General features: G+C 36.7%; 1 protein-coding gene across 2 annotated transcripts in view; it reads right to left on the bottom strand.

Annotated features, from left to right (window-relative positions):
* Nucleotides 1-1,197: 1,197 nt before the first annotated feature.
* The window catches only part of LOC109814590 (Spc97 / Spc98 family of spindle pole body (SBP) component), a 33,797-nt gene continuing 8,273 nt past the window's right edge, over nt 1,198-26,721 (bottom strand). For both annotated transcript variants that reach the window (XM_020379050.3, XM_029274610.2), the window contains 16 exons: nt 25,311-25,394; nt 25,130-25,228; nt 24,954-25,045; nt 20,009-20,081; nt 19,770-19,922; nt 19,512-19,631; nt 19,019-19,072; nt 10,815-10,898; nt 10,593-10,667; nt 10,378-10,509; nt 10,175-10,300; nt 9,989-10,096; nt 9,639-9,701; nt 3,061-3,135; nt 1,670-1,863; nt 1,198-1,567 (listed from right to left, as the gene is read on the bottom strand). In XM_020379050.3, coding sequence (XP_020234639.1) covers nt 1,432-1,567; nt 1,670-1,863; nt 3,061-3,135; nt 9,639-9,701; nt 9,989-10,096; nt 10,175-10,300; nt 10,378-10,509; nt 10,593-10,667; nt 10,815-10,898; nt 19,019-19,072; nt 19,512-19,631; nt 19,770-19,922; nt 20,009-20,081; nt 24,954-25,045; nt 25,130-25,228; nt 25,311-25,394 — 1,668 coding nt within the window. In that variant the 3' untranslated portion in view covers nt 1,198-1,431. The remainder of the gene's footprint in view (nt 1,568-1,669; nt 1,864-3,060; nt 3,136-9,638; nt 9,702-9,988; nt 10,097-10,174; nt 10,301-10,377; nt 10,510-10,592; nt 10,668-10,814; nt 10,899-19,018; nt 19,073-19,511; nt 19,632-19,769; nt 19,923-20,008; nt 20,082-24,953; nt 25,046-25,129; nt 25,229-25,310; nt 25,395-26,721) is intronic.

Below are 26,721 nucleotides of genomic sequence, written 5' to 3'. Positions count from 1 at the left end.
GGGGCGGGGGGCGGGTATGGGTGCGGGGGCGGGGTGGGTATTAACATCCCCGTCCCCGCCCCCGCCCCCGATTTTATCAATCGGGGAAAACCCGAACCCGAACCCGAACCCGATAAACACGGGTTTTCCCCGTCCAAATCGGGGCGGGTTCAGGCGGGTACCCACGGGGACGGGTTAGATTGCCATGCCTAATCCAAACACACCATCAGAGTCTGTTAACCACCAAAATTCTGAAACAGTAACACCATCAACCACTTACAACTAATTATACCATTAATCATAAAATTAATTTAAAACATAACAAAACATACAATGTTACAGAAACATTATTGTAATTCTTTAATTCTTTTTCTTTTTTTAAAAAAAGAGATGTTTTATCAATATCACTAAAAATGTCATTGATGTGTATGTATTGCATGTATAAACAAATATTGCTGAAATATAAATTATGTAATCTAAAACGGGAGTTAACAAAACATCGGTTAATTGATTAATGATTCTTTTATTAGTAAAAAAATAATATAGAAATATATATCTTGGAAGTTAAATTTTAAAAATGTCAAAAGAAAAATTGATTGATGAATAATTCCATTTTGTTATGCAGAAGTATTTATTGGTATTCAATTTATAATTGAAGAAATATTTTCATTTAGATTTTTTAAAAAGAAAAAAAGACTTCAATAACTTTTTCGTAGTGGTTTTCAATTTCGTTCTTGTAAAATACTTTTGCTTCATTTTTGCCATTACCCTCAAATTAACCATTAAATTTATCGACGAAAAAAAAAATAATAAAGGCCAAAACATTAGAGACTAGACTTGGATATCTTTCCATCCCTAAAATATACCTAATTTTGCTTTTAGCCCAAGAAAAGCATTGTTCAAATATTTGCCACGTCATCCAATATATTTCATGGACCATAAGCAAAAAAATCAATATATTTCAAACAAAAAAGATACTTAAACCCTTATTCCATATTCAAAAGATTGTTATTACTAGAAGTCGCAACGCAACCAACTAAAATCTAATCTCTTGAAACATAAAAATCGTCAAAATGAAATTTCTCTCCTAGCAACGCATTTTTCTTGCACGCCAAATGAAGTTACATTTACAGGCTCAGTATTCACAGTAAATATTGAATTAGTTCGATGAGAATTACTAATTCCGAGATCTTTTCTTTCGAGCTAATAACCACGGGATACGACTATCAAATAGTTGTTGCCTTTGAGGGCCAAATCATTAATTGGCAAGCAAATTTTAGCAAAAACGTATCAGAAAACACTCCCAAAAAAACACAACCAACATTATTCTCAAATATAAAATATACACTCGTAGCCACCGGCCTTAGTGAGAATGCCAATGCCTATACTTGAAAATTACACTACATTAAGCATAATTGCTTAAGCATCTTACATAATCGAAGTTAAAACCCATCACAAACCTTTCTGTTCATTTTTAACACCAACAATCCATTGTGCAAGATGAGCTAGATATGGCTCTGCCTGGGAGCTACTACTCAAGATTGATCCAAGACTCTGAAGCTCGGTATTAAACTCTTTCTCAAATTTGCTGCAATTATTTATTTTGGTCAGAATGCTCATGTGACGTGAAATAATTAGTATAAAATAAAACACATAATATGGTTGCCAAAGGTATTGTTTTTGGACTTACAGGACAGAATCAGTGACTGCCACATTTCTAGTGGTTGACTTCAGGACCTGACCTGATTTCCGATATTTGCCTTTATTCAAGCCAATTGAATCATCAATAAGTTCCTCTGGATTATGTAATTCAATAGAAGATGATATGAGCCACTGAGTTGCCGCTGCATATTGTAGGCACATGGATTTAAGCCTCTCCACCTTCTGCAATTGAGAAACATCAATCATGAGAAGTACAAACCTTTCCAATTAACAAATAGAAGATATCAGCGTGTACTTACTTTGACCATAAAACGAAGAGTTAAAATAAGCAAGAAAACATAATTCTGATTAAATTTATCAAACTCCACATTCATGAAAAAAAGTAAATTCATTATATTAGCGTATCAATAGGTAAATAGCAAACCAAAAAGATTATGTTAATACACATCCACTATTTTCCATCTACATTACCAAACATGATTGTAGTAGGCAATGGAGCTCTAAATATAGCTTGTACTATTCTATAGAACATCAACAAGGATGGGTTAGAAGTTTAAGCATTTTAGTAAACAATGCATCCTAGAATTTCAACATTGTGTTGTAAGATTACTATGATATTAAGAAAAGCCCCTTTCATTAGTTTTTATTACAAATTCGACTATCATTGCATTTCATATTCTTGGTTCTTGGTTAAATTGCATTTAATTGAAGAATCAAGAGATTAAGGTTTGATAACCTGAGCACATTCCACACAATGAGCTGAAAAGCTTGTTCAATCACAAATTGATTGGTTGAACCAATTTGGTAATTCATTGAATCATATGGCAGGCATATTATTGATATTTTTTTTTCTCCAATCCCAAACATAAATAACATTACTTCACTATTTACTAATCATCCAAGACATGTTTCGCCAATCTATTTGCTAACCAAAGAACAGTTTTATTGTATTACCTATTTCAAGCTTGAAAAACAAATGTTGCATGATCCAGGAGTTTGTCATATCATATGCATAAGTGGGTTTGTATCTCATGTTTCAACTTTCAAGTTTTTTTCTTTATCTTATTTGCGGCTTTTGCCCATCAAAATATATTTGGGCTGTGATTTTGGTTACGCATGCTAAACTATTTTAGTTGATCTTGGCCTCCTCCCATTTTGTCCATAAAATATACAAGTGGTTATGTTATGCTTTTTCTATTTTAATGTAGTTTTCCATTAAGATGCTTTTAGTTAAGATATTTCTTTCGCTCCAAAATCTTATTTGGGATAAGTGATACCTTTGGTACCAAAATAATTGCATAACCATTAGAACAAAAAACAGAAAATTATATGAAAGTACAACGCAAAAAAAAAAAAAAAAAAAAAAAAAAAAAAAAAAGAGAGAGAGAGAGAGAGAGAGAGAGAGAGAGAGAAACTAACCTTCAGCAGCTCAGGTAAAAGAAGTAAACATTCTCTCAAACATTTATCAAGGAAAAAATCATGATGTTGTATAACCTGTTTCAGACATATAATGTTAGACTTTCTTAAGCATCCACCACCCCGCCCAGCTGAAAAAAAAAATACCCCGACACAACAGCCAAAGATATACACATTATGTACGTCACATGTAATTTTTAACTATATTGCATCAGATAGGAACCTTTGAAGAACAACATCACAAAAGTTAACCATTGCAGTTGGAGAGCTCAAAGACCTTATAAACCCCACACCAGAATCCCATAATTCCAATGTCGAACTCAAGTCCCCTACTTAACATTTGGATCCTTACATTCTGCTTTGGTACTCTGCAAACGCCTTTGATGACGGTAGTTCTAGGAATAGAGATTATTCGAAGAACTTACGGATTTAAGGATTTTAAAGATGAATCCGAAGAATTGTATATCAAATAGAGAAAAAGATTAGAAGAAGATTGTTTTCAAAAGATTTTATAGAGGTGCATTGCACCAACTAACTAAAACAACCAACAACACAAAAATTGGAAATCCTAACAGAATTATCAAAATTAAACTGATTGGCTGCCACGTGGCTTCCTTATTAACTTCCTACATCAATTCCCCTGCCTTCAAAAAATCCTTGACCTCAAGGATCAAAGAAGAACTCCCAATTCGCATCTTCTATTAACTGGTGCTTCCACTTGACTAACACCTTGGTGACAGCTTTGTTGCCTCTCTTGACAGTTGTTCTATCCAGAATTCTCTCAGGTTCTTTGCCTCCCATAACATCATCGGAATCTGTAGGAAAGGAACTTGAAACTGGTGTTTCACCCACATGCCTTTTTAAGCTGTGACACATGAAAAACATCATGGATTTTAGACCCCAGTGGAAGCTTCAGCTTGTAAGCTACAACTCCAATCTTATCTTCAATCAAAAATGGCCCAAAGTACTTAGGTGCTAGTTTGGCATTAGGTCTGAATGCTACTGAAATCTGCTTGTATGGATGGAGCTTGACATACACAAAATCACCAATTTCATAGGATCTATCACTTCTCTTCTTATCTTGCAATTGCTTCATTCTTTCTTGAGCCCTTTTCTCTGCAAACTTCTATCAATTACTTCCACCTTTGACTCCCCTGGTAAATAAGGAAGGTAAATTGGAGGAGGTTGGCCAAACATAACCTCATAAGGACTGCACTGTATGGCAGTATGATGGTTGGTATTGTACCACCATTCTGCTAGAGGAAGCCATTGAGACCACTCATGAGGAGTATCACAACACATACATCTCAAGAATGTCTCCAAACATCTATTCACAACCTCAGATTGACCATCAGTTTGGGGATGGTAAGCTGAGGAGAGCTGTAACTGAACCCCTTGAAGTGACATCAAGACCTTCCAGAATTGACTAACAAATATAGGGTCTTTATCACTGGTTATGGAGTCTGGAAAACCATGTAACTTGAACACATTATCCAAGAAAGATTGAGCAACTTCAGTAGTAGTGTAGGGATGTTTTAGGGACATGAAGTGGGCAACCTTGCTTAATCTGTCCACTACCACATAGATCACTTGTTTTCCCTTTGGAATTTGGAAGTCCTTCAATAAAATCCATGGTTATATGTTGCCATATCCTCTCTGGAATTGGTAAGGGTTGTAGCAAACCCGGATAGGCAGATTTGTCATATTTACATATCTGGCAGACTTCACAAGTTAGCACAAATCTTCTGACATCCTTGGCCATGCCTCTCCAATACACAACTGATTTCAACCTGTTCAATGTAGCTTCTCTACCCGAGTGGCCACTAGTAGATCCAGCATGTACCTATTGTAACAAATCAGTCCGTAGGGTAACATCTTTCCCAACTTCCAATCTTCCCTTCCTTCTGAGCTCATTCTAATTCCAAGTATAATGCTTATGTGATGAAGCATCTGTTTGTAAATCTTGGATCAATTTTTGAATGTCCAGATCAGCCTGCTAAGAGCCTATGATTCTGTTCAACATATTGCTTTCAGGTATGAGTGTGGTGATTGCCTGGCAGTCGACTGTGTCCTGTCTTGATAAAGCATCTGCTGCCAAATTTTCTCTTCCCTTTTTTAATTCAATTGTAAAATCAAATTCCATCAATTTCACCAACCATTTCTGTTGGAATGTTGTGGTCAATCTCTAACTCAGTATGTACTGCAGGCTTCTATGGTCTGTTCTGATAATAAAGTGAGTACTCAACAAATAATGCCTCCACTTTTGGACTGCAAAGACCACTGCCAACAATTCCTTCTCATATGTGGACAGTGATTGTTGCTGCAGATTGAGGACCCTGCTAATAAAAGCAATCGGGTGGTGATTTTGCATCAGTACAACACCAATTCCATAACCGGAAGCATCAACCTCAACCACAAACCCCTTAGAGAAGTCAGGTAATGCTAATACGGGTGATTAGATCAAACTATCCTTGAGGGATTGAAATGCAGCCTTTGCCTCTTCAGACTAATGGAAGTTATTCTTCTTCAACATGTTAGTTAAAGGCCTTGCAATACTGCCACGTGGCTTCCTTATTAATTTCCTACATCAGCCTTGGTACCCACACGGGCTGGCTATACACTAGCCCTAGGTGAAACACCGCCAGTATCACCACCATGGTAGTCAAAATCGCGGTTTGCCGCGTAAGATCGTAAGTGTTCACGATCTTCTTCACCAATTTCGTGCTCGCGCTTGCCTTGGATCGCAAAATTTGCGGATCGTACTGGATCGACGTGGAAGACCGTAAATCGCACAGAAGCGACGCTCTTTTGCGTGCCTAATTTTAGGTTTGTGGGTCGGACTTGTGACCTGGTTTTATGACCCAGAATTTAAAACACATTCAGCCCAAAAAAACCCTAACGGAAGCCCATATTCCCCCAAAGCCCAATAACTTAAGAAACATTAAAAGGTGCCCTCTGCCCCACATAGATTAAAAAAGATAAAAACCTTTCCACTCCCATTACAAAAACAGAGAACTAGAAGCCTTCGCTGCCTTGACTGCCGCTCTTCTTGATTCTTCCCTTTACAAAAACAAAGACGGCTACTCTTCTTTCATGAATAAAAATTAAATCTTCTTCCTTTTACGAAAGTAGAGACTCCCGCTCTTCATACATGAATAAAAAATAAATTACCGCTACTTCTACTCTTCTAAACCTATTTAATAAGTTCCAATCCCACTTATATTTCATTCCATCTTTCTTATTATCCCTTTGTGTGGGCTGTGAAATTCTGATTTCCTCTCCTTGCTTATGTTCTCTCTTGCCCTAGAAGTTACAAACTGATTCAGAATTGGATTTTGTTTACTGCAAGCCTGTACGTTTTTGCTGTAACCGTAAGCCTACACCTTCTCTTATTTGTGCCATTTAATTCTTTTATTTTTTTTAAAAGACTGTTACATAAATTATTAACTCTTCTACTATTTCTTATCTTCTAGACAATCATTAAAATGACTTCAAATCCAACTCCAAATTCCTCTGCCCCTGTGCCTCCCAAAAATGCTCCTGGAAATAGGAGTGATGTAGCTTGGAAGCATTGTATTTCAGTTGGTGGGGATACAAGGAAGCTTCAATGTAAATATTGCCAGAAGGTAATAACAAGGGGAGTTTATAGGTTGAAGCATCACTTGGCTGGTACTCAAAAAGATGTTGGTGCTTGCAAGGTTGTTACGGATGAAGTGAAGAAGGAAATGTGGGAAACTGTTGTTGGTTTGCAACAAAATTTGATCAAGAAATCAAGCCTTAATAAGGAGGAGAAAAGTCTAGAAGCTGGTGATAAAAGAAAAGGCAATGAAGCAATTGACACTCGCAGTCCCATAAATATTTTTAAGAGAGTAATTAGTACACAAGCCACCATCAATACCATGTTTAAGAAAGGTGTAAGAGAGGAAGCATGTCAAGCAATTGCTAGATTTTTCTACAACAACGCAATACCTTTAAGGAATTCTTTGCTATGTTTGATTTGGTTTCAAAGCATGGCCTTGGATTTAAGCCTCCATCATATCATGAGATTAGAGTCAAACTTTTGAAGGAGGAAGTGAAAAATACATCAATTACTTTGCAATCATATAGGGATGAATGGGAGAAAACTAGATGCACAATTATGACTGATGGCTGGACTGACAAGAAAAGAAGGACAATAATCAACTTCCTAGTGAACAGCTCAAAGGGAACTCTATTTTTAAAGTCCATAAATGCTTCTACAATATCCAAAACTGCTGAAAAAGTTTTTGAGATGATGGATAGCATTGTTGAAGAGGTGGGGGAAGACAATGTTGTTCAAGTTGTAACAGATAATGCTGCAAACTATAAAGCTGCTGGTCAAATGTTGATGGAAAAGAGAAAAAGGCTATTTTGGACACCATGTGCAGCACATTGTGTTGACTTAATGTTGGAGGATTATGAGAAGAAAATCCCAATTCATGAGGAGAAAATTCCAAAAGGTAAAAGAATTACAACCTTTATCTATTCAAGAACTTCTCTAATCTCTCTACTACAACATTTCACAAAAGGAAGAGACTTGGTGAGGCCAGGTATTACTCGCTTTGCCACAACTTATTTAACATTAGGGTGATTTCATGAGAACAAAGGTGCTCTAATTAGAATGTTTACTAGTAATGAATGGAAGTCTAGTAGGTATGCAAAAACAAAGGATGGAAAAACAGTTGAAAATGTGGTTTTGGATAAGGGTTTTTGGAGTAATATCATAATCTGTTTAAAGGGTGCGTTGCCTCTAATTGAAGTGCTTCGATTGGTTGATTCGGATCAAAAACCAGCCATGGGGTTCATTTATGAAGCAATGGACCAAGCTAAGGAGAAGATACAAATGGCTTTCAATGCTATCAAAAAAAGGTAACTAAGTATATACTTATTTATTTAATTATTTGAAACTGAAAAACAGAAAAATAACTCAATATATTTTGGTTTAGTTATTTGCCTCTGTGGAGCATCATTGATGAAAGGTGGGACAAGCAACTTCATAGGCCCTTACATGTTGTAGGCTATTTCCTTAACCCTCAAATGCATTATCGTTCAGGATTTAAGGCTAATTTGGAAGTAAACGAGGTCTAATGGACTGTCTAACAAGGATGGTGAAGGATGAGGATGAACAAACTTTAATTGATGTTCAAATTGATGATTTCAAAAAACGAGCTAAATATTTTGGTTGTCCCTTGGCTACTAGGTCAATTAATTTAAAGACTCCAGCAGATTGGTGGGAGTCTTACGGTGATGAGCATCCAGAACTCCAAAAATTTGCGATACATGTATTAAACTTGACATGTAGTTCATCAGAAATTGGAGTTTCTTTGAAATGGTAAGTTAAGTAGAATTAAAATATATTATATATCTATAAAATAGAATTACTAGTCTACTATACTTGCTAGCTTCTTATCATATTTGCATTTGTTTAGGTCTACACAAAGAGAAGGAATAGGCTAAAACAAAGCACAATGAATGATGATGTATATGTTATGGCTAATTCAAAATTAGCTAAGAAGAAGCAAACAAGGAAACCAGTTCAAATTAATTTTGATGATTTCTCATCCAATGATGAATGGATTATGGAAGATGAAGCAAACAAGGAAACCAGTTCAAATTAATTTTGATGATTTCTCATCCGATGATGAATGGAATATGGAAGATGAGCATGTGGAGAATGAAGGATTGGATTTGAATGTAAATAACTTGGATTCAGATGAGAACTTGGCTCCAATACAAGTTGGGGAGGATGAAACTGCACCTCTAGATGATATGGAAATTGCTGATTTGAATGGTGAACAAGATGGAATTGAAAATGATGGAGTTGAAGATATCTTAAGCGATTATGATTTTAACTTGCAAGATTATTTGCTTTAGAGTTTAGATAGATTATCTTTTTGTAACTAAGATAGAATCTCTATTTGATAACTAGGATGGAGCCACTATTTTGTAATTGGGAACAATGGGAAAGAGTTACAGTTTTGTAACTAGGATGGGGTTTTTACTTTTTAATATATATTAGCAATTTGGCTTACTACTTTATATTATATAAATATCATTGTTTTTTGTTTATCTAGTTGAATTTTTACTGTTTTTTACTAGGATGAAGCTATTTTTTTTTCTACAAAACTTATGTGTACGTATATATGAATTTCATAAGCTTTGTAGGATCTTACGATCCATGTTACGATCTTCCGTTTTACGATCCATACTTCCCTTTGCGATCTTGAGTAAGATCTCGATTTTGATTACCTTGATCACCACCCATGCCACATGTATGTATATAGTTTAGGTGAACTCTAACACCAATTAATAACGACTTAGCAAGAACCACACACAAGAGTTAGTAATTATAGATGGAGTCCAAGGCCTTAAGCCCTACAACAAAAGCCCATACTTCCAATGAGGGACTCAATTCCCATAACTCAGTTGCATCCTAACTTTATGCATGGGCATAAGAACCACTTATACTTCATTTTTACATATCATAGGCTTATCAAAAAATAATATTATGCACATAACGTGGTATGCATCAGTTTTGAAAATGTAAGACCACAATAACTTACCTCATCTATGCTATTTGCTGACTGAAGTCTGTTATACATCAGATGCCAATTGGGTTCAATAACCTAAAAGATAAGGTAAATAGTCATAAACTAAGAACCACCAACCTGCTCAGTTTGGACACCAAATTTATGGAAAAAAAAAAAAAAAAAGAAATGCTGAACACTTGTATTCAATCCTATAAATCTCAAAAACCCAGATTAAAATTATTCTTTTGCAATTTAAAAACATCATATTAACATAATTTGAATACAAAATATAGATTCAACAATTTCAATTTAAAAGCATACAGATTTATATTACATTACATACAATGGAAAAAGAGAGCATAAAAGTCAAAAATAAAACTTGCCTCAAATGTCAGGTAGTGCAAAAGGCTATTAATAAATTTAAGCATACTCCTGCAAAGAAGAGATGATCTGGAGATAGCAGTTCCACGTGTATTAATAGAACGAACTCCCTGCAATATAGAATCAAAATGGTGTGAAAGGAGATACAACACAAATAGACAAAGTAGAGTAAGCGCACTCAGCCATACCTGATGTACTTGCCATGCTCCACACAACTGTCGATCAACATGTTTACAATGGAACAGAAATCGAAAAATTAATTGGTACTTTGCAAGGGCTTTACGTGATAATACTATAGATAATGGCCACTGCACCTGAAACCAGAACAAAAAATACAAGCATTAATAACGCAAACACAATGAAGACTGAGAAACTCGCAAGAAGAAAATACCTTGTAACTAAGTGAAAATGTTTCAAGGCCAGTGATGCTAACAGGCTCCTCTAGATCATTGTTACCAGAATTTCTCTGACCAACTTCAAGATCATTAAATGTGTCCAACCTTCTAAGCAAAGAAGATCTTTCCTGAAAGTAAAATGTTTGAATCATGTGTGAATACTGAAATTTACAGCTAAAAGAGTTTCTTGCAAGCTGAATTAGTTACTTGCCACAACACAAGTTAAGCCTTCATGAAAAGGATCTGCTGCAGCTGCTGTAGTACGCAATGCAAGGTCTAGAAGAGACTAAACAGGATAGAGGAAAATAAAGAAAGAAAAACACATAATTAGAATCTACGTCCCTTTCAAAATTAAAATTTCTAATTGCCAATTTAAATTTAATAGGAGAACAAAAAATAGTATGGTAAACTGAAGGATATTTCATTACCATACCTGCAGCTTCTCAACTGAGACTTCATCAGGCTTTTTAGCTAACTCATCTCGAGCAATATCCATAAAATGTACCAAGAAATCACCCTGTGTGATCATGAAAATTATAATACTATCAGCCACGAAAAAGTTGTTTCTAAAGTATACATTATCATTGAGATTTCATTTCAGGGAGGAAGAAAACCAATCTTCGATATGCATTGATACAATTAAGAGTAAACTCCTAAATTAGTCTTTGGGGTCAGTCACTTTTAATCCCTGACTTTGTATTCATTCATTTTAGTCCTCCTTGTCAGTGAAAAATGAGTTAGAAAAGGATAAAAAGATAATGAATTTTTACAAAATTAGGGACTGAATGAGAATTTAAAAAGGGACAAAAGGGTTAGGGACTAGTTTGAGAGTCTATCCATACAATTGCATTGCCTCTATGTAATTTTGAGGATTAGAGACATTTATTTCGCAAAAGCTCTTTTTCAGCATACAAGCACTTAGATTACATATACATAAGAGGCCATTTGATTTGAGAAATGCTTTATGTTTTCATTTAATTAAAAAAACATATCACTTTGATTTTACTTTGTTTCCTGTTTTCAGAAGTTGGTATAGGAAACTATGAAAACAAAAAACAATATAAAGTTGTTTTCACTTTTCACCGTTTTCTAAGTAACTTTTTTAAAACATGAAACAAAGCGAAAACAAGGTAGCATTTTTGTAATTAAAAATAAAAATTGCAACATTTTCTCAAATTAAATGGCCCCAAAATAAACCATCAGAATGAAAATCCTTATGATGAATTTCAATTGACCATGGCAATGAGATTAATGTCAGGGATTTTAAACAGAACAGCCAACCAGAAACTTTATTAAAGAAAAATCATCAGAATAATATATACGTAAGAACATAAGATCAAACCCCACCATGAGTCATGGCTCTTTCAGAGAAACTAAGTCTCTGCCTCTAGCTAAATGCTAGTAACTCTGTTTCCTCTTTCTCTCCTTCCTATCCCCTTCTCCTTTAATAGATATTATCCCCATAATTTATGCTAACCTACCAACACCAACAGACTACTAACCTCCACTCAGATGCATATTATCCCACCATAACAGAATACATACACTTCTCCTAAACAAGTATCAACAAGGTATTCCTCTCACTTGAATCTGAATAATTTCTTATTGATTCTGAATTGATGGGTACAATCAAATAAATAATACATGTAACAGAATCAATCCCTAAAGTTTTGGGATTAAGATAAATCTGACTAAGGAAACTAAACTATAAATAAGGAGAAGATAAACTAATATCTCTAAGCCATATCTTTTCAGAATAATATCATAGAATATCTTAACACTCCCCCTCAAGCTGGAGCATATATATCATATGCATCTAGCTTGTTACATATATATGTTATCCTAGGACCTCGTAAAGATTTAGTAAAGATATCCACAAGTTGATCCTTGGAGCAAACTGAGGAGGCCTTGATACCGGAGAGGATCTTTTCTCTGATGAAATGGCAGTCAACATCTATATGATTTGTTCTCTAATGAAAAATTGGATTAGAGGAAAGGTATAAAGCTGACTAGTTATCACAAACTAATTCCATATGACCAACCTTGCAAAACTGCAACTCATGAATTAAGAATTTTAGCCACAAGAGCTCACATGTGGTGTGAGCCATGGCACGGTATTTTGATTCCATACTTGATCGTGCAACAACACTTTGCTTTTATACTCTTCCATGAAACAAGATTATCACCCATGAAAACACAATAGCCTGATGTTTGACCGTCTATCACTTGCATCACCTGTCCAATTTGCATCTAAATATCCAACAATGTCTGTATGTCCTCTATCTTGTGATCCTTTGATGTATCTAAGGATCCGAACAACTGCATGCCAATGACTCTCACAGGGAGAGTTAAGAAACTGACTTATAACACTGGCAAAAAAGGATATGTTAAGTTTGGTCATGATGAGATAATTAAATTTTTCCACTAATCTCTGATATCTCCCTTGGTCAGGATAAGGCTCCCCCTAATTAGGCATAAGCTTCACATTGGGATCCATGGGAGTGTCAACTGGTTTACAATCTGTAAGTCCAATCTCCTCCAGAATATCAAGGGCATATTTTCTCTGAGAAATAGCAATATTGAACTTTGACTGAGCAACCTCAATCCCAAGGTAAGAGTGTAAGGGACCTAAATCCTTAGTTTGAAAGTGTTTAAATAAGTGTTGCTTCAGAGCCTTAATGCCCTCCTGATCATCACCTGTAATTACAATATCATCTACATAAACAGCAGGATAGACAAATTTATGTGTCAATGAGCGTCTAAAGAAGACAGAGTCATTTGCCGGGCAATGGATCATTCCAAACTCTTGTATAACATTGCTAAACCAACCAAACCAAGCGCGAGGTGATTGTTTGAGGCCGTACAAGGACTCTTGTAATTTACACACAAGACCAAACCCCCCTTGAGCAACAAACCCGGGTGGTTGTTTCATATAAATCTCCTCCAAATTACCATGTAAGAAAGCATTTTTGATGTCTAATTGAAACAAAGGTCAATGTCTCATAGCAACCATGGCTAAGAAGAGACGAACTGAGGCCATCTTCGCAACATGGGAAAAAGTGTCGCCGTAATCCAAATCATATACTTGCGTGTATCCCTTAGCCACAAGACGGGCTTTCAATCTATCCAGATATCCATCAGGACCCACTTTAACATTAAAGACCCATCGTCAACCAACAACAGATTTTCCAGGCAGAGGTAGGACAAGTACCCAAGTGTGGTTGGAATCTAAAGTTGTCATCTCATCAATCATTGCTTGTTGCCATCTTAGATTGGTTAAGGCCATCTGCACTGTCTTGGGAATGGTAATAGAGGAAATAGCAAAGACAAAAGCATAAAAGGTAGGAGACAAATAATGATATGAATGAAAGTTCTAAATAGGATGAGGATTACAAATAGAACAACTACTATTATGAAGAGCAATGGGGAAGTCAAATAAGGTTAGTAGGAGATGAGACCGGAGTAGGGGCGGAATCACATGGCTCAATTATAGAAGCACTGGAAGGAACAACAGTATGTGACCGACGCTCATAGGTTATCCCAAATCAGCGTAAAGGACGACTGGACTCTGGTAGTGTGGGAGGAATCTCTAGTGTCCCTAAACTATGAGGTGTAGGAGGCATACTGTGATCAAAATGAGGAATAGGCAATACCTGAGAAAGGAGATCTAAGTCAACCGGTATTGGAGTATAGTTTTACTCCTAAAGTATATATATACACATTTATTTCTGTTAATATAGACCAATATAAATTGGCTCTATATATACCTGTATTGTACTCACTTTTCAGCTAGCTAATGAAATTACAATTTTCTGTCATAACTTTCTCTCGTTTCCTCTGTTTTCTTTTCTCTCTCTCACCCCCTTTATCTTTCTCTCTCACAACTCTATTATGGTATCGTAGAGCTCGTCGATCCTCTTCCCTGCTTCTTCGTCTTTTGCTCTAAATCATCTTGAACAATTTTGATCATGGCTGATTCTAACCCACCAACAAACTCTTCTAAGCCACCACCGCCTCCTCCACGCATCAATGCCGCACCCATCAATATTGTTGCCTCCAAGAACCCCCCCAACCCCTCACCCATCTCTCACCTTCTCCCATACCATATCTGAGAAACTTGACACCAAGAATTACCTTCTTTGGTGCTAGCAAGTTGAACCCGTAATCAAGGGGCACCGCCTCCACCATTTTCTTGTCAACCCACAAATTCTGCTAAAGTACCTTACGCTTGCTGATCGTGATGCTGGACTAGTCTCTGAATCATACCTTACCTGGGAACAACAAGACCAACTTCTACTGTCTTGGTTACAATCCTCCATGTCAAAAGATATGCTAACCCCGCGTCATAAGCTGTAAAACTTCCTTTCAACTCTAGGACAAAATTCATTTGTATTTTCACTCTCACATGAATGCCAAAGCTCACCAGCTCCGCACTGAACTGCGCAACACCAATGTTGACAATCAGACCATCTCCGATTATACTTTTCGAATTCAAACCCTCGTGGATGCCCTGACTGCCATTGGTGACTCTGTTTCTATGAAAGAACATCTTGATATCATTCTTGAAGGTCTTCCTGAGGAGTATGAGTCCACTGTGTCGCTCATCAGTAGTCGCTTTGACTTACTATCCATAGAAGAAGTCGAAACCTTGCTTCTTGGCCATGAATCCCATCTTGAGAAATTCAAGAAGAAAGTCTCTGCCTCTCTTAATGTTACTACACCCTCATATGAACCCAACCCATCCATACCACACCCACAAGCCAACCTCACTCATCAAGACCTTCGCCCTCAGTTTGCTCACCGCCATGGGGGACGCACCAACTCTAGGGGTGGTCGCTTCCCAAATCGTGGTGGCCGCGGACGCGACAAATACACGGGCTTTCAATGCCAGGTTTGTCATCGTTATGGGCATGTTGCTTCCTCATGCTACTACAGGTTTGATGAGACCTATGTCCCTTCCTCTCCACTTGAATCTCCACAATTCACTGCTGCCAATTCTGGTCCTTGGTACAACACTAAGTCTGCACCAGCCAACTACATTTCGCAGCCCTCCCAATCCTCTCACTCTGGTATTCTTGGACCCAGACCCCAACCACCCTCACAGGTCCACTTTACCACTCCTCCTATTCAACCTCAGGCCATGCTCGCCTCATCTTCTTCCACGGGAAACAGCAGCTGATACCTCGATTCTAGTGCGTCCAATCATGTAACCAATGTGTCCCAGAACATTCAACAGTTCACCTCCTTTGAAGGCCCGAATCAAATTCATGTTGGGAATGGCCAAGGACTCCACATAAATTCCGCAGGTGTCACTACGTTTCCTTCTCTGCTTAATTCTCAGTTTTGTTTTGCTCTAAACAACCTTATTTTTGTTCCCTCCATTACCAAAAATCTGATTAGTGTCAGTCAGTTCTCCAAAGATAACTTTGTTTTCTTTGAGTTTCACCCTTCGGTTTGCTTGGTCAAATCACAGGCTACTAGGGAGGTCTTGCTCCATGGAACGGTTGGCCCTGATGGCTTATATCACTTTCCAGCCTTGCTCTCCAACACCAAGCTGCAACCTGGCTCGACCCCTGCCACTGCTCAGCAACGTTCTGCTCATTCAACCACCAAGGGCTCTGTTTCGTTTGCCACTTGGCACTCCAGATTAGGTCACCCTAATACTGATGTAATAAAACTTGTTTTTCGCAACTGCAACATTCAACCCGTTAATAATACTATACCAGTGTTTTGTGATTCATGTTGCCTTGGTAAATCTCATAGATTACACTCTGGCCCTTCCTCATCTGTCTACTCTGCTCCCTTTGAATTAATTTTCAGCAATCTGTGGGGCCCTGCCTCTGTCACCTCTACGTGTGGTTTTCAGTATTATATTACTTTGTTGATGCATATACGCGTTTTACATGGATTTATCTCATCAAAAACAAGGCACAAACTATTGGTATCTTCAAACAATTTCATAACATGGTTAAAAATCAATTTCAGCTTCCCATCAAAGCCCTACAAACTAACTGGGGAGGAGAGTATCGCCCTTTTACTGCATATCTCAACGATGTTGGGATTCAACATCGTCTCATATGCCCACATACGCACCATCAAAATGGTGTGGTTGAACACAAACATCGACACATCGTTGAACTCGGCCTCACCATGCTGGCTAAAGCCAATCTACCCATGCAATTCTTGGATTATGCCTTTCTTACCAGTGTTTACCTAATCAACCAGCTCCCATCCTCCTCCATTCAAAACGAAGTACCTTATCAAAAACTTTTCAACAAAATCCCTGACTATCACTTTCTTAAAGTCTTTGGATGCTCTTGCTTCCCACACCTTAGACCTTACAACAAAAGCAAACTTCAACTCCGGTCACAAGAATGTCTCTTCTTGGGGTATTCTACCTCTCACAAAGGCTATAAGTGTCTTGCAGCTAATGGGCGCCTTTACATCTCCAAAGACGTCATCTTCAATGAAGTTAAATTTCCCTACAAGACTCTCTTCTCTCCGTCCCCAACCCATGCTTCTCAAGATACTGTTACGATTCCCCTTACAGTAACCAATTCTCCCGCTAACACTTCGTCCCCCTCTTCATCCACTCAAACCCATGGATCACACTCAATTTCCCCTCATACATCCTCGCCCAATGTGGTTTCTGAGTCTTCCACACCTGTAACCCCATCTAATTTTCCAAACACCACTCCCGATCTATCTCCCAACTCCCTGCCTATACCTACCCAACCACCTCCAGAGCCTGCATCACACCCTATCATTCATCCCCACAACACTCATCCCATGGTCACAAGAGCCAAAGACAGCATTGTTTAGCAACGCCTTCAACCAAAGATTTTACTCACCCACATTGAACCCAAAACCACTCGACAAGCCTTGTCCAATTCCACCTGGTTCGCAGCTATGCAAGCAGAACATAATTCTCTACTTCACAATGGCACCTGGTCTCTTGTCCCTCTGTCACCAAACAGGACTCCCATAGGCTGCAAATGGGTCTTTCCTGTCAAGGAAAACCCTGATGGCACTGTCCATAAATATAAAGCTCGCCTGGTGGCCAAAGGCTTTCATCAACAATTTGGCTATGACTATAATGAAACCTTCTCCCCTGTCATAAACCAGAGCCTAGGCCTCTTACATACAAATACTCTCCTAACCATCACTACACAATCTGCCTGAATGTATATTCTCTCTCCTGCCACATGCTACTAAATCCCTACTGTGTAACAGAATACTATCTCATACGGCTCTCAAAAAGACCAATCGGTACATGGTTATGAATTTTACATTTTAAATTACAATTGTTAGTGAAGATCTGAAGAATTATCTAATAGTAATGCTAGTGATTTGTACCTCATTTTTGAATCCACCTCATTACAACCTCATTTCCATCTTCCTGAACATTACCAGATCTTTAAAGAATCAAAAATTAAGAATTTTACTACATGTAGCATATATCATACCAACCTTTTTACATACCCACAGACATAAATGTCTACTATGCTCCAAAAGAATATAACAACCAAGAAGACAGTCCATACCCCATAAGTCCATAAATGGCATTTTATTTCTCTCTTGTAATCTTTAGGTAAAAAAGGAAAAGATTAAATTCAATTAGGAAGGAAAAAAGAAAAGGTGGAAGGATCAAAGATCTTCCTTAGAAACAAAAAAATTGTCAATAGATATGAATCCCTAGTGAGGACCAAGGTTTTCAAGAGGCTTATTTCATTCACAACACAGCCAAAGAAAAGAACCTGATTTTATTTTAGTGATTTTGGAGTTTAGATAACAATCTGAAACCTTATTTTCTTTCTAAAAGCCTGTCAAATAAACTATATATCATTATAACAGTTACATCATAACATGTAACTTCCTTATTCAAAATTAACATAAAAATAATTGTGTAATAACTTCCTAATTCAGAACTTGGTCTATCACTGAGCTCACGCAAGAAATGGTCTCAACTCTCAAGATCAGTGGGCAATGTAGTAACTATAATTGACTTGTTAGTCACAAGAAACGTCTATTTATAATTGACAGTGCCTACAGTAATTATCAATAACATAATTATAAGGTTAATTTCAATTTTTTCATAGAGCCCTATGAATGTGATATTCAATCTGGCAACTTTAGGTACTGTGAATAGCCAAAAAATAATTGTTTAATTCTTCTTTATCCCAGCTTAGTTTGTTCCTGGTTTCCCACAATCATCCTTTTCCATCTTATAGTCCTCTCCCTTATCTTCTAGCCAACAAAAATTATTGAATCATAATGGCATCCCCATCAAAAGTTTCAATGCATCTACTTACCAAATTTCATGAATCGTGATCATACATGAAAGATGCAAAATTCAACAGTAATTAAAAAAAATCAGTTAGAATAAATTGTTCAGAAAACTCAATTAGTAGCAACGAACACTATATCTGCATTTAGAACTGTGTTTATTGTTATTATGTTGCATTCAAAACTTATGCCTTCAAAGTCCAAATAGTCCAGTTGTGACCTTTTTTGTAATTATTAGTGAAAATCTATCAACTGAAAATAATTTTTTTTTAAAAAAATACCATCCAAAGTTGTTTTGCTAGCATAGTTAATTAGTGTCCCCAAAATTAACAAAGATGGTCATTATCATACCTGATCAAGAAGAAGGTAGTGTTTTATAGAACGCAGCCTTCCTGTTAGATCATACTAAACATAAAACATAATTTACCATCAGAACTTGGATCTTAACAATAACTATTGCAAAAGTATTATAATGTAAGCTGAGAAACTCATTGCTTATTGAGAGAATCAAGAAAGAAAGGAAGGATCGATGAGCTCTATGATACCATAATAGAGATATAGAGAGAAGTTGAGAGTATTTCTGAAATGTAAAATATGTATTCAACCCACTGAATAGAGAGGACAAGTAGTTTATATAGAGACAACAGCTTCTAACAAGCTGTTGAGCTATAACAGCTATTGGGCCTATAACAGAAAATAATAAATGTGACTAACAGGACTAACTGCCGAGGAATACAACAGAAAATCATAAAATGGAAAAATGTAAGGTCCTACACTACTGCTGTACATATAAGTAAAGTGTAAAACTATGCTCCAATATTGCTTTATTTATATTCAAACTCACCTTTTCCTTGATGAGATTCAAGAGTTCACCACTTGCAAAGTTATAAGCAGCCTTAATACACTCAAGATAATGATGATTTGAGCCAAAATTCATTAATTTTGAATTTTCTGATGGAGGGACCTAAAGTAACAAGGTAATTACATTTAGTGAAGCAATCACTTTTAAATCAATAAAATATTTTATAAGTAAACTCCAAGATAAGGGTTGAGGAAAACAAAAACTTATTCTACATGCAAAACAAACATAACAGTGACAAACCTGAACATTGTGCCCACATTCTCTCATGACATTTAGATATTTTCCTGTTGTCAAAATTGTCCCAGCAATATTTGCAAGGAAACTAGGAATTCCATCTTTGAGGCTGTAACGTTGTCGCCAATACTTAGCTTCATAATCTTGAGTGAGACTCTCCTATAGAGAATTTTAAGTTGAGACCATATGAAAAAACAAGTTTTGATATTATGGGTTGTTTTAAGCAATAATAGATTTTGATCTACCTTTTGAAGAGATTTGTCCTCTGCGATGAAAAATTCACCATAAGGATCATCTATTACACCTTCGTAAACCCATCTTCAGAATAGTTCAATTCCCAAATGAACAAGAAAGTGAAATGCTAAACCAAGTCAACTACAGCTTAATAACAAGGGCACACAAGGCAATGGTAATTGTTATTGCACACCAAAGGCCGTTAAGCATCCTTGCCAACCAATGTACATTTATCAACCAAAATAGAATAAAGAAAAAGATACATCACATTCATAACATAAATTAGTTTTGAAAGAAAGAAACAAAGATCTCATTTTCTGAATATGCTTAACTAATCATACCACCCAGCAGAATGAGTTTATTTCTATGAAAGAGAATTACAAAGATAATTAGTGCCAAAACAATTCACCACTATTTCCTATGATGCACCGAACCTAGCTATACCAAGTATCTAGGCAACTTGGAAAAATAAACATTAAAGTTATCATCTCCTAAAATCCTCCTATTTCTAACACTTTCCCTCAAGCTGGTAGATAAATATTTTTCATTCCCAGCTTGCATACAAGTCTTTCAAAATCTGAACTGCATAACCCTTTGGTAAGAATATCTGCAAGTTGATTTTGTGAAGAGACACATGGAGTACAAATCAAGCCATAATCAAGTTTTTCCCGGATAAAATGTCTGTCAAATTCACATGTTTTGTTCTATCACAGAAGAGTTTCATTGGTCCATCCCTTTTGATCTTCAAGCCATCTAAAATAATTTTCAACCGAAGTAGCTCACAAATACCTTGTGCCATAGCATGAAATTCAACTTCAGCACTAGATCGTGTAACTACATTTGTTTCTTACTCCTCCAATTTACTAAATTTCCTCCAAAAAAGGTACAATATCCAGTAGTGGATCTTCTATTGGTCACTGAACCTGCATAATCAGCCTCAAGAAATGCATTCCCGTTTCCTTTAAATAAGATTCCTTTCTCTGGGATTCCTTTAAGATACTGCAAAATTCTGAGTGGCCTGTAAGTGAACTTCCTTTGGAGAGTGCATAAATGAACTAACCAAACTTGCAACAAATGCAATACCTACCCTTGTGTGAGAAAAATATATTAGTTTTCTTACCAAAAACTGATACATCTCCTTATCCACTACTGCATGGTCATCTACTTTACCCCATTTAAGATACTGCAAAACTCTATGAGTGGCCTGTAAGTGAACTTCCTTTGGAGAGTGCATGAATTGACTAACCAAACTTACAACAAATGCAATACCTGGCCTTGTGTTAGAAAAATAGATTAGTTTTCCAACCAAACACTGATACATCTCCTTATCCACTACTGCATGATCATCTGCTTTACCCCATTTAAGGTTTGAATCAATGGGAGTACCTACAGGTTTACAAGTTGCATTACCTATCTCCTTTAGCAAATTTGTGACATTTTTGTTGACATATGAAAATGCCTTTCTTCGATTGGGACACTTCAATTACCAAAAAAATATTTCAGCCTCCCAAGATTTTTTCATCTCAAACTCCTTGGCTAGATGTTGACTCAATACTTGTTGTTCCTTCCAATCATCACCGATAACGATAATATCATCCACATACACTAATAATACAGTCATATGCCTTGAGGTTTGAGTGTTTATTAGAATAGAACCAATAAATGTATTCTTTTATGCTTTCATTAGTCTTGTAGTACAGGCTCCTCTTTGAGAGAGAGAAGGTAGTAGTCACACGAGAGGGAGGGTGGGTAGAAATTGGTTCCAATGATTTAAGTAATGGTTATGGATCAACTAGCTCTTGATCCCATAAAAGAATTCTAGGTTAGAGAGAGAGAGAGAGAGAAGAATTTTGCATGTAAAGTATATTTGCATTCTGAGTATGAAGTGCAATGAGCCAAGTATTATAGTATATATAGGCATCAGATCGAACTAACATATAACAGAATATGTAACTAACTCCTAACAATAAAGGGAAGAAAGATACAGTGCAGCAGGTCTCATAGAAGGAGACTGTACCTAGACAACTAATGAAAGCATAAAAGAATACATTTATTTATTCTATTCTAATAGAGTGGCTTTTGGGCACATTTTCTGGTTCATTTTCTAAAAGCAATTGGAACAAATAGGTCATCATCAAGGTTTGGGATTTTTGTTTCACTTAGGGAAGCTAAAATATTATTATGTAAAATTGGAAAATCAGAAATTGTTACCTGATCTGAAGGAGTTGAATTGGCCTCTTGGGCATGTGTTAATTAAGGAATGTTCTTTGATCTTCTTGTGTAAACCAAATTTTTCCTGAACCTTGTATCATTTTCAAGTCTGGTTTGAACATCTTTATTAGATTCGACTAGAATTGATGACCTCTTTATCAATATGTCAAGAATCTAACTTGAGCGAGGAAGACAAGTGTTTTAGAAAATATCTCCTTATCTTCCCACTCCCTCTGAAGATAAGGTTGAGAGAAATAATTTGTTCCTCATGAAAGGTGTTGTAAATAAAAATATATTAAGAGATTTGATATAATCTTTTCTTATTTTTTTTATATTTGTTTATTTTCAAAGTTACCTGTTTTAGGAACAAATATATTTCCATAATAGGGTAAGAGAAGAATGTAATTAGTGCAATACAAATTAATAATATCCTCTCTTTCAACTAAAGGTGACATCATAAGGCACAAAGCCTTTCTTAGATGGTGGATGGTAACACATACGCTTTTTGAATACAGGAATATCCAACAAAAGAGACACTCCCAAAGATCTTTGGTGGAAGTTTACTAAAGGTGGACGTGTTAGAATAGAAAGCGGAAAGTAAATCCATAGGATTCAATTAGTCAAATGTATTTTTGTGAGAATAGCCTCCCCCAAAAACTTTTGGAACATTTTTTCCAAACAATAGTGTTGAGTTTTGGTCTAAGAGGTGCCTATTTTTTCTCTACAATTACATTTTGTTGAGGTGCCTATTATTCTCCCTTGGGCAAAAAGGAGTAATGACTTGATTAAAATACTCATTCCCATTTTCTGGTCTAAGTTTCTCTATGGAAACACCAAATTGAGTTTTAATCATTGAGAAAGAAATTTGAAAGATATTGCTTACTTCAGATTTTTTGCTTATTTAAGTAAGAAAACCCAAGTGAATTGAGTACAATCATCAATAAAAGTGTTAGAAACGACAAATAGAATTAAGGAAAAATAGTAGTGAATAGCAATCACTACCAAGAAATTTGTGTATTATGAAGCAAAAAGGAGAATACAGAGGAATAGTGATCCCCATTGCCCATAGCAAAGCTCCTTCAGAGTCACAATTGCTCTCTGTCGATAACCAACTTCAACCTCCAAAATTGTCTTTTTGTTTCCCCCTCTGGACCCCCTATAACAAAATTCCCTTTACAGCCCAAAAGCTATTACTCTCTCTCTCTCTCCGCCACCTCAACACTCCTTTTCTTATTTCTTGTAGAATAAACCCTCAAAATCGAGGGCCTCAAACTTGGGCTTGAGTCCACATTTGGTGTGCTAATATTACAGTATAGACTTCTATACTTTATTTCTTTCTTCTTTCTACTTGTATATGTAAATATTGCTATTGTTGTAGTTAGTTGGTTAGCTGTTAAGAATCTGTTACTCAATCAATATTTTCTAACTAAAAGGTTTCTGTGGCGGACATCATGGCGGACAAAATATATATATATATATATATATATATATATATATATATATATAATATGATGCAAAAACAGAAAAATAACAAACACATTAAAACCAACAATATAACAATCTAAAATTCATGGCATTCATAATCTAGTGATAGTCATCATAACATAAATTCCTAACCAACAAAAGGATTAAATACCCATCAAAACAAAGCAACAATGTTAAAAAATTGCAAAACACAATGGTGGTCGGGTCGGATGCGATGGCAACAGCGACGGCTGAACTCAAAGAAGGAGATGTGCAGAGGGAGAAGGAGTGGTCATGCACGGAGGAGCAGCGGTCGCGTTGGAGCAGCTGTCGCGCGAAGGAGGAACCAGGCGCACGTGGAGGAGGAACCTTCGCGTGTGGAGGAAGAAGAAAGTCGCTCCAAAGGCAATGGTGGTGGCCGCGTCAGAGGCGATGGTGGCAGCCGCGTCGGAGGAGAGGGCGTGTTGCACGGAGGAGAGGGAATGTGCATTAGGGTTTCTACGGCAACCCGATTTTGCAGCATTAAGTTACTGGGTCACAGGTCGCCCAACCCGGAAACTTGGGCCCAAATGGAAAAATGAAGAAAAAAAAGCCCAAAACGGCGCCATGTCCACCACAAACGCCTTGGTCCGCCATGTTGTTGCCGTCGTAACAGCCGCCATTTTGAAAATGGCGGATCCCTGCGATACATACCCCAAACGGCCATAACGGATCACGGCTGCCGCCGCCATAACGGCCATTTGATAACATTGGCAGCTACCAAGCTAGTTCTATGATTAGTCGAGACAAATAGATCAAAAGGCGTTTGAAAAGGAAGCTTGGATACTATGTCCCCATAGTCACCAGAGGTATGATCTGAACCCAACAGGCAATGACAATTAAGTTGACCATGTTTTCTCTATATATTTATTATCAGGTCAAGGTTTCTTGATTAACTATTCTTTAATTTTTACACAATAGGTCATATGACCAAGCAAGGGGGTCGGAAATAGATTGAATAATTGAACATGGCTAAGGCTTTGTGTGACCATCAAGACTATGTCCGGAGGGAAGGAATGTGAAGAGAAAGGAGGGATCCTTTCAGAGGGTTTTATGGAAGGAGAAAAAGAAAAAGAAGGGTTATCAAGTGATCCTCCCCTCCTAGCCAAAAGATTCCTCTAAATTTGGAAGATTACCCAAAAAAAGAGGAGAATAAATAGTAATTACTTAACCTTCACCCACCCAAATCTCTTCCAGAAAACAACCAATATTGCTAGTCAAGGATGAAGAGCAAGGAGCCACCTTTCTAATATGCTCATATAAGCACTGCTTGCACATTGTGTCATTTTCTCAAGCAACAACCTGACAGCATTATCTCCGGCCATAGCTTTTGCCTAGATACAACAGAAGCCATAGTGGAGAGAATTAACTGCTGACATATACAAAAAATGGTAGCAACTGCAAGGGAATTTCATTACCTGGCTCTGCAGTAAGTTAAGAACAGCAGAACCAGAAAAATTGTTGACTGAAGCCTTCTGTATGACAGTGGACAGTGCCTGCATTGACCTCATCATGGGCTGAAAAATATCATCGAAAGCACCATTAGAAAGCATTGGGCAAACATTTATATTTAACTAAAAAGTCAACACAAATCCATACCTGACAGTAGAACCACAATCCCTGGAGGGAAAGTCTCCCAAGACGAAATTGGTGTTCAAGCTGTGCCACCATAGCCTGGTAATCCTGGTAAAGATAACCCCATGATGGTAAATGTAGGTTCTTATTCAAATAATGTATTTAAATCAAAGCAATATGATCTGTGCACAACTGCAACAGAGGTGAACATCAATTGCATAGTACAATCAATTTAGCTTGCTCATTCTAGTCATTTGGATGTTAGGTCATTACAGAGCTCAGGCATTAAATTCTGACACAAAAGGCACAAGAATGTACAGAGTGGCATGGTATTCAACATGATTTACCTAAAAACTATCACTTGAAGGTTTACTTTTAGCTAGACCAGTTAGCCCACCGGACACAACAACACTTAACAGTTTTACAATAGAATTTTATGGCCAGGTTTGATAGCTTCCGAACAAAATAATTTATGGTAGGCAATAATCATTAACTGCCATATGGTTGCTGATCTACTCAACACCCCCTCCCCTCAGTCCCTTTTTTTTGTCCATTGCCTTTTTGCCTGCTAACCTATCTCATCATGCTACTTTCTTTTTTTGTTTTGTTTTGAGGAACAGGCACTAATTCACAATACTTTTGGTCAAGAGCAACTCGGACATTCATTTTGGTTATTTTGACACCCTCTATCAGGAGGGCATGCCTTGGCTCAATAGTAAGTCTTAGAATTTGGGATTAGGACTTCTAAAGTGAGAACTGCCCAAACCATAGTAGTCAATACCAGATAGTGGAACGGAGCGGCCAATCCCAAGAGTGGGATAGCAAGATTGCAGATAGCAGGATGACCACTTTAAAATATTATATATATATATATATGTACAAGCTAAAAAACAAAAATAAATAACTCTAAATTCATGCATTAATCATTTTTAATAATAAAAGTTCATTCTAATCAAACAAAACATAACATAAAATGTTAAGAAACAAAGTGCTAAAGCTTTAAGTAACTAAAAAAAAAATTAAAGTTCAGTCTTCTTCCTCGTCAATATTAAAGTCAAAATAAAAAACTCCCACTAGTATTAGAATTATATTCTTACTCTACTTCATCTTCATCTAAATCCTCTCCTTCCACTACTTCCATCATTTTTTTTTTCCTTTTTCTTTCCTAGACGTAGATGCAATTGTTGTTGCCTTCTTCACTTGTGTTTGTCTCCTAGTGTAAAAAACGAAAAATGAAAGAAAAAAGAGAAAGAAAAGGAACAGAAAAAGGAAGCAAATAGGAAAGAAAATGAAAGAAAAAGAAGAAAATCATGGGAATGTTGGAGAGAAGAAAGGGAAGAAAAAAAAAATAAGTATAGAGAAAAAAAAATACCAACAAACAAAGAGAAAGTCATCGGAGAAGATGAAGCAAATCACAGAAATGTCAACAGAGAGA

This window comes from Cajanus cajan, chromosome 3, assembly GCF_000230855.2.
Source record: "Cajanus cajan strain Asha chromosome 3, NIPB_CcT2T_4, whole genome shotgun sequence".
NCBI lineage: Eukaryota > Viridiplantae > Streptophyta > Magnoliopsida > Fabales > Fabaceae > Cajanus > Cajanus cajan.
This window is presented reverse-complemented; position numbering and strand designations above follow the sequence as displayed.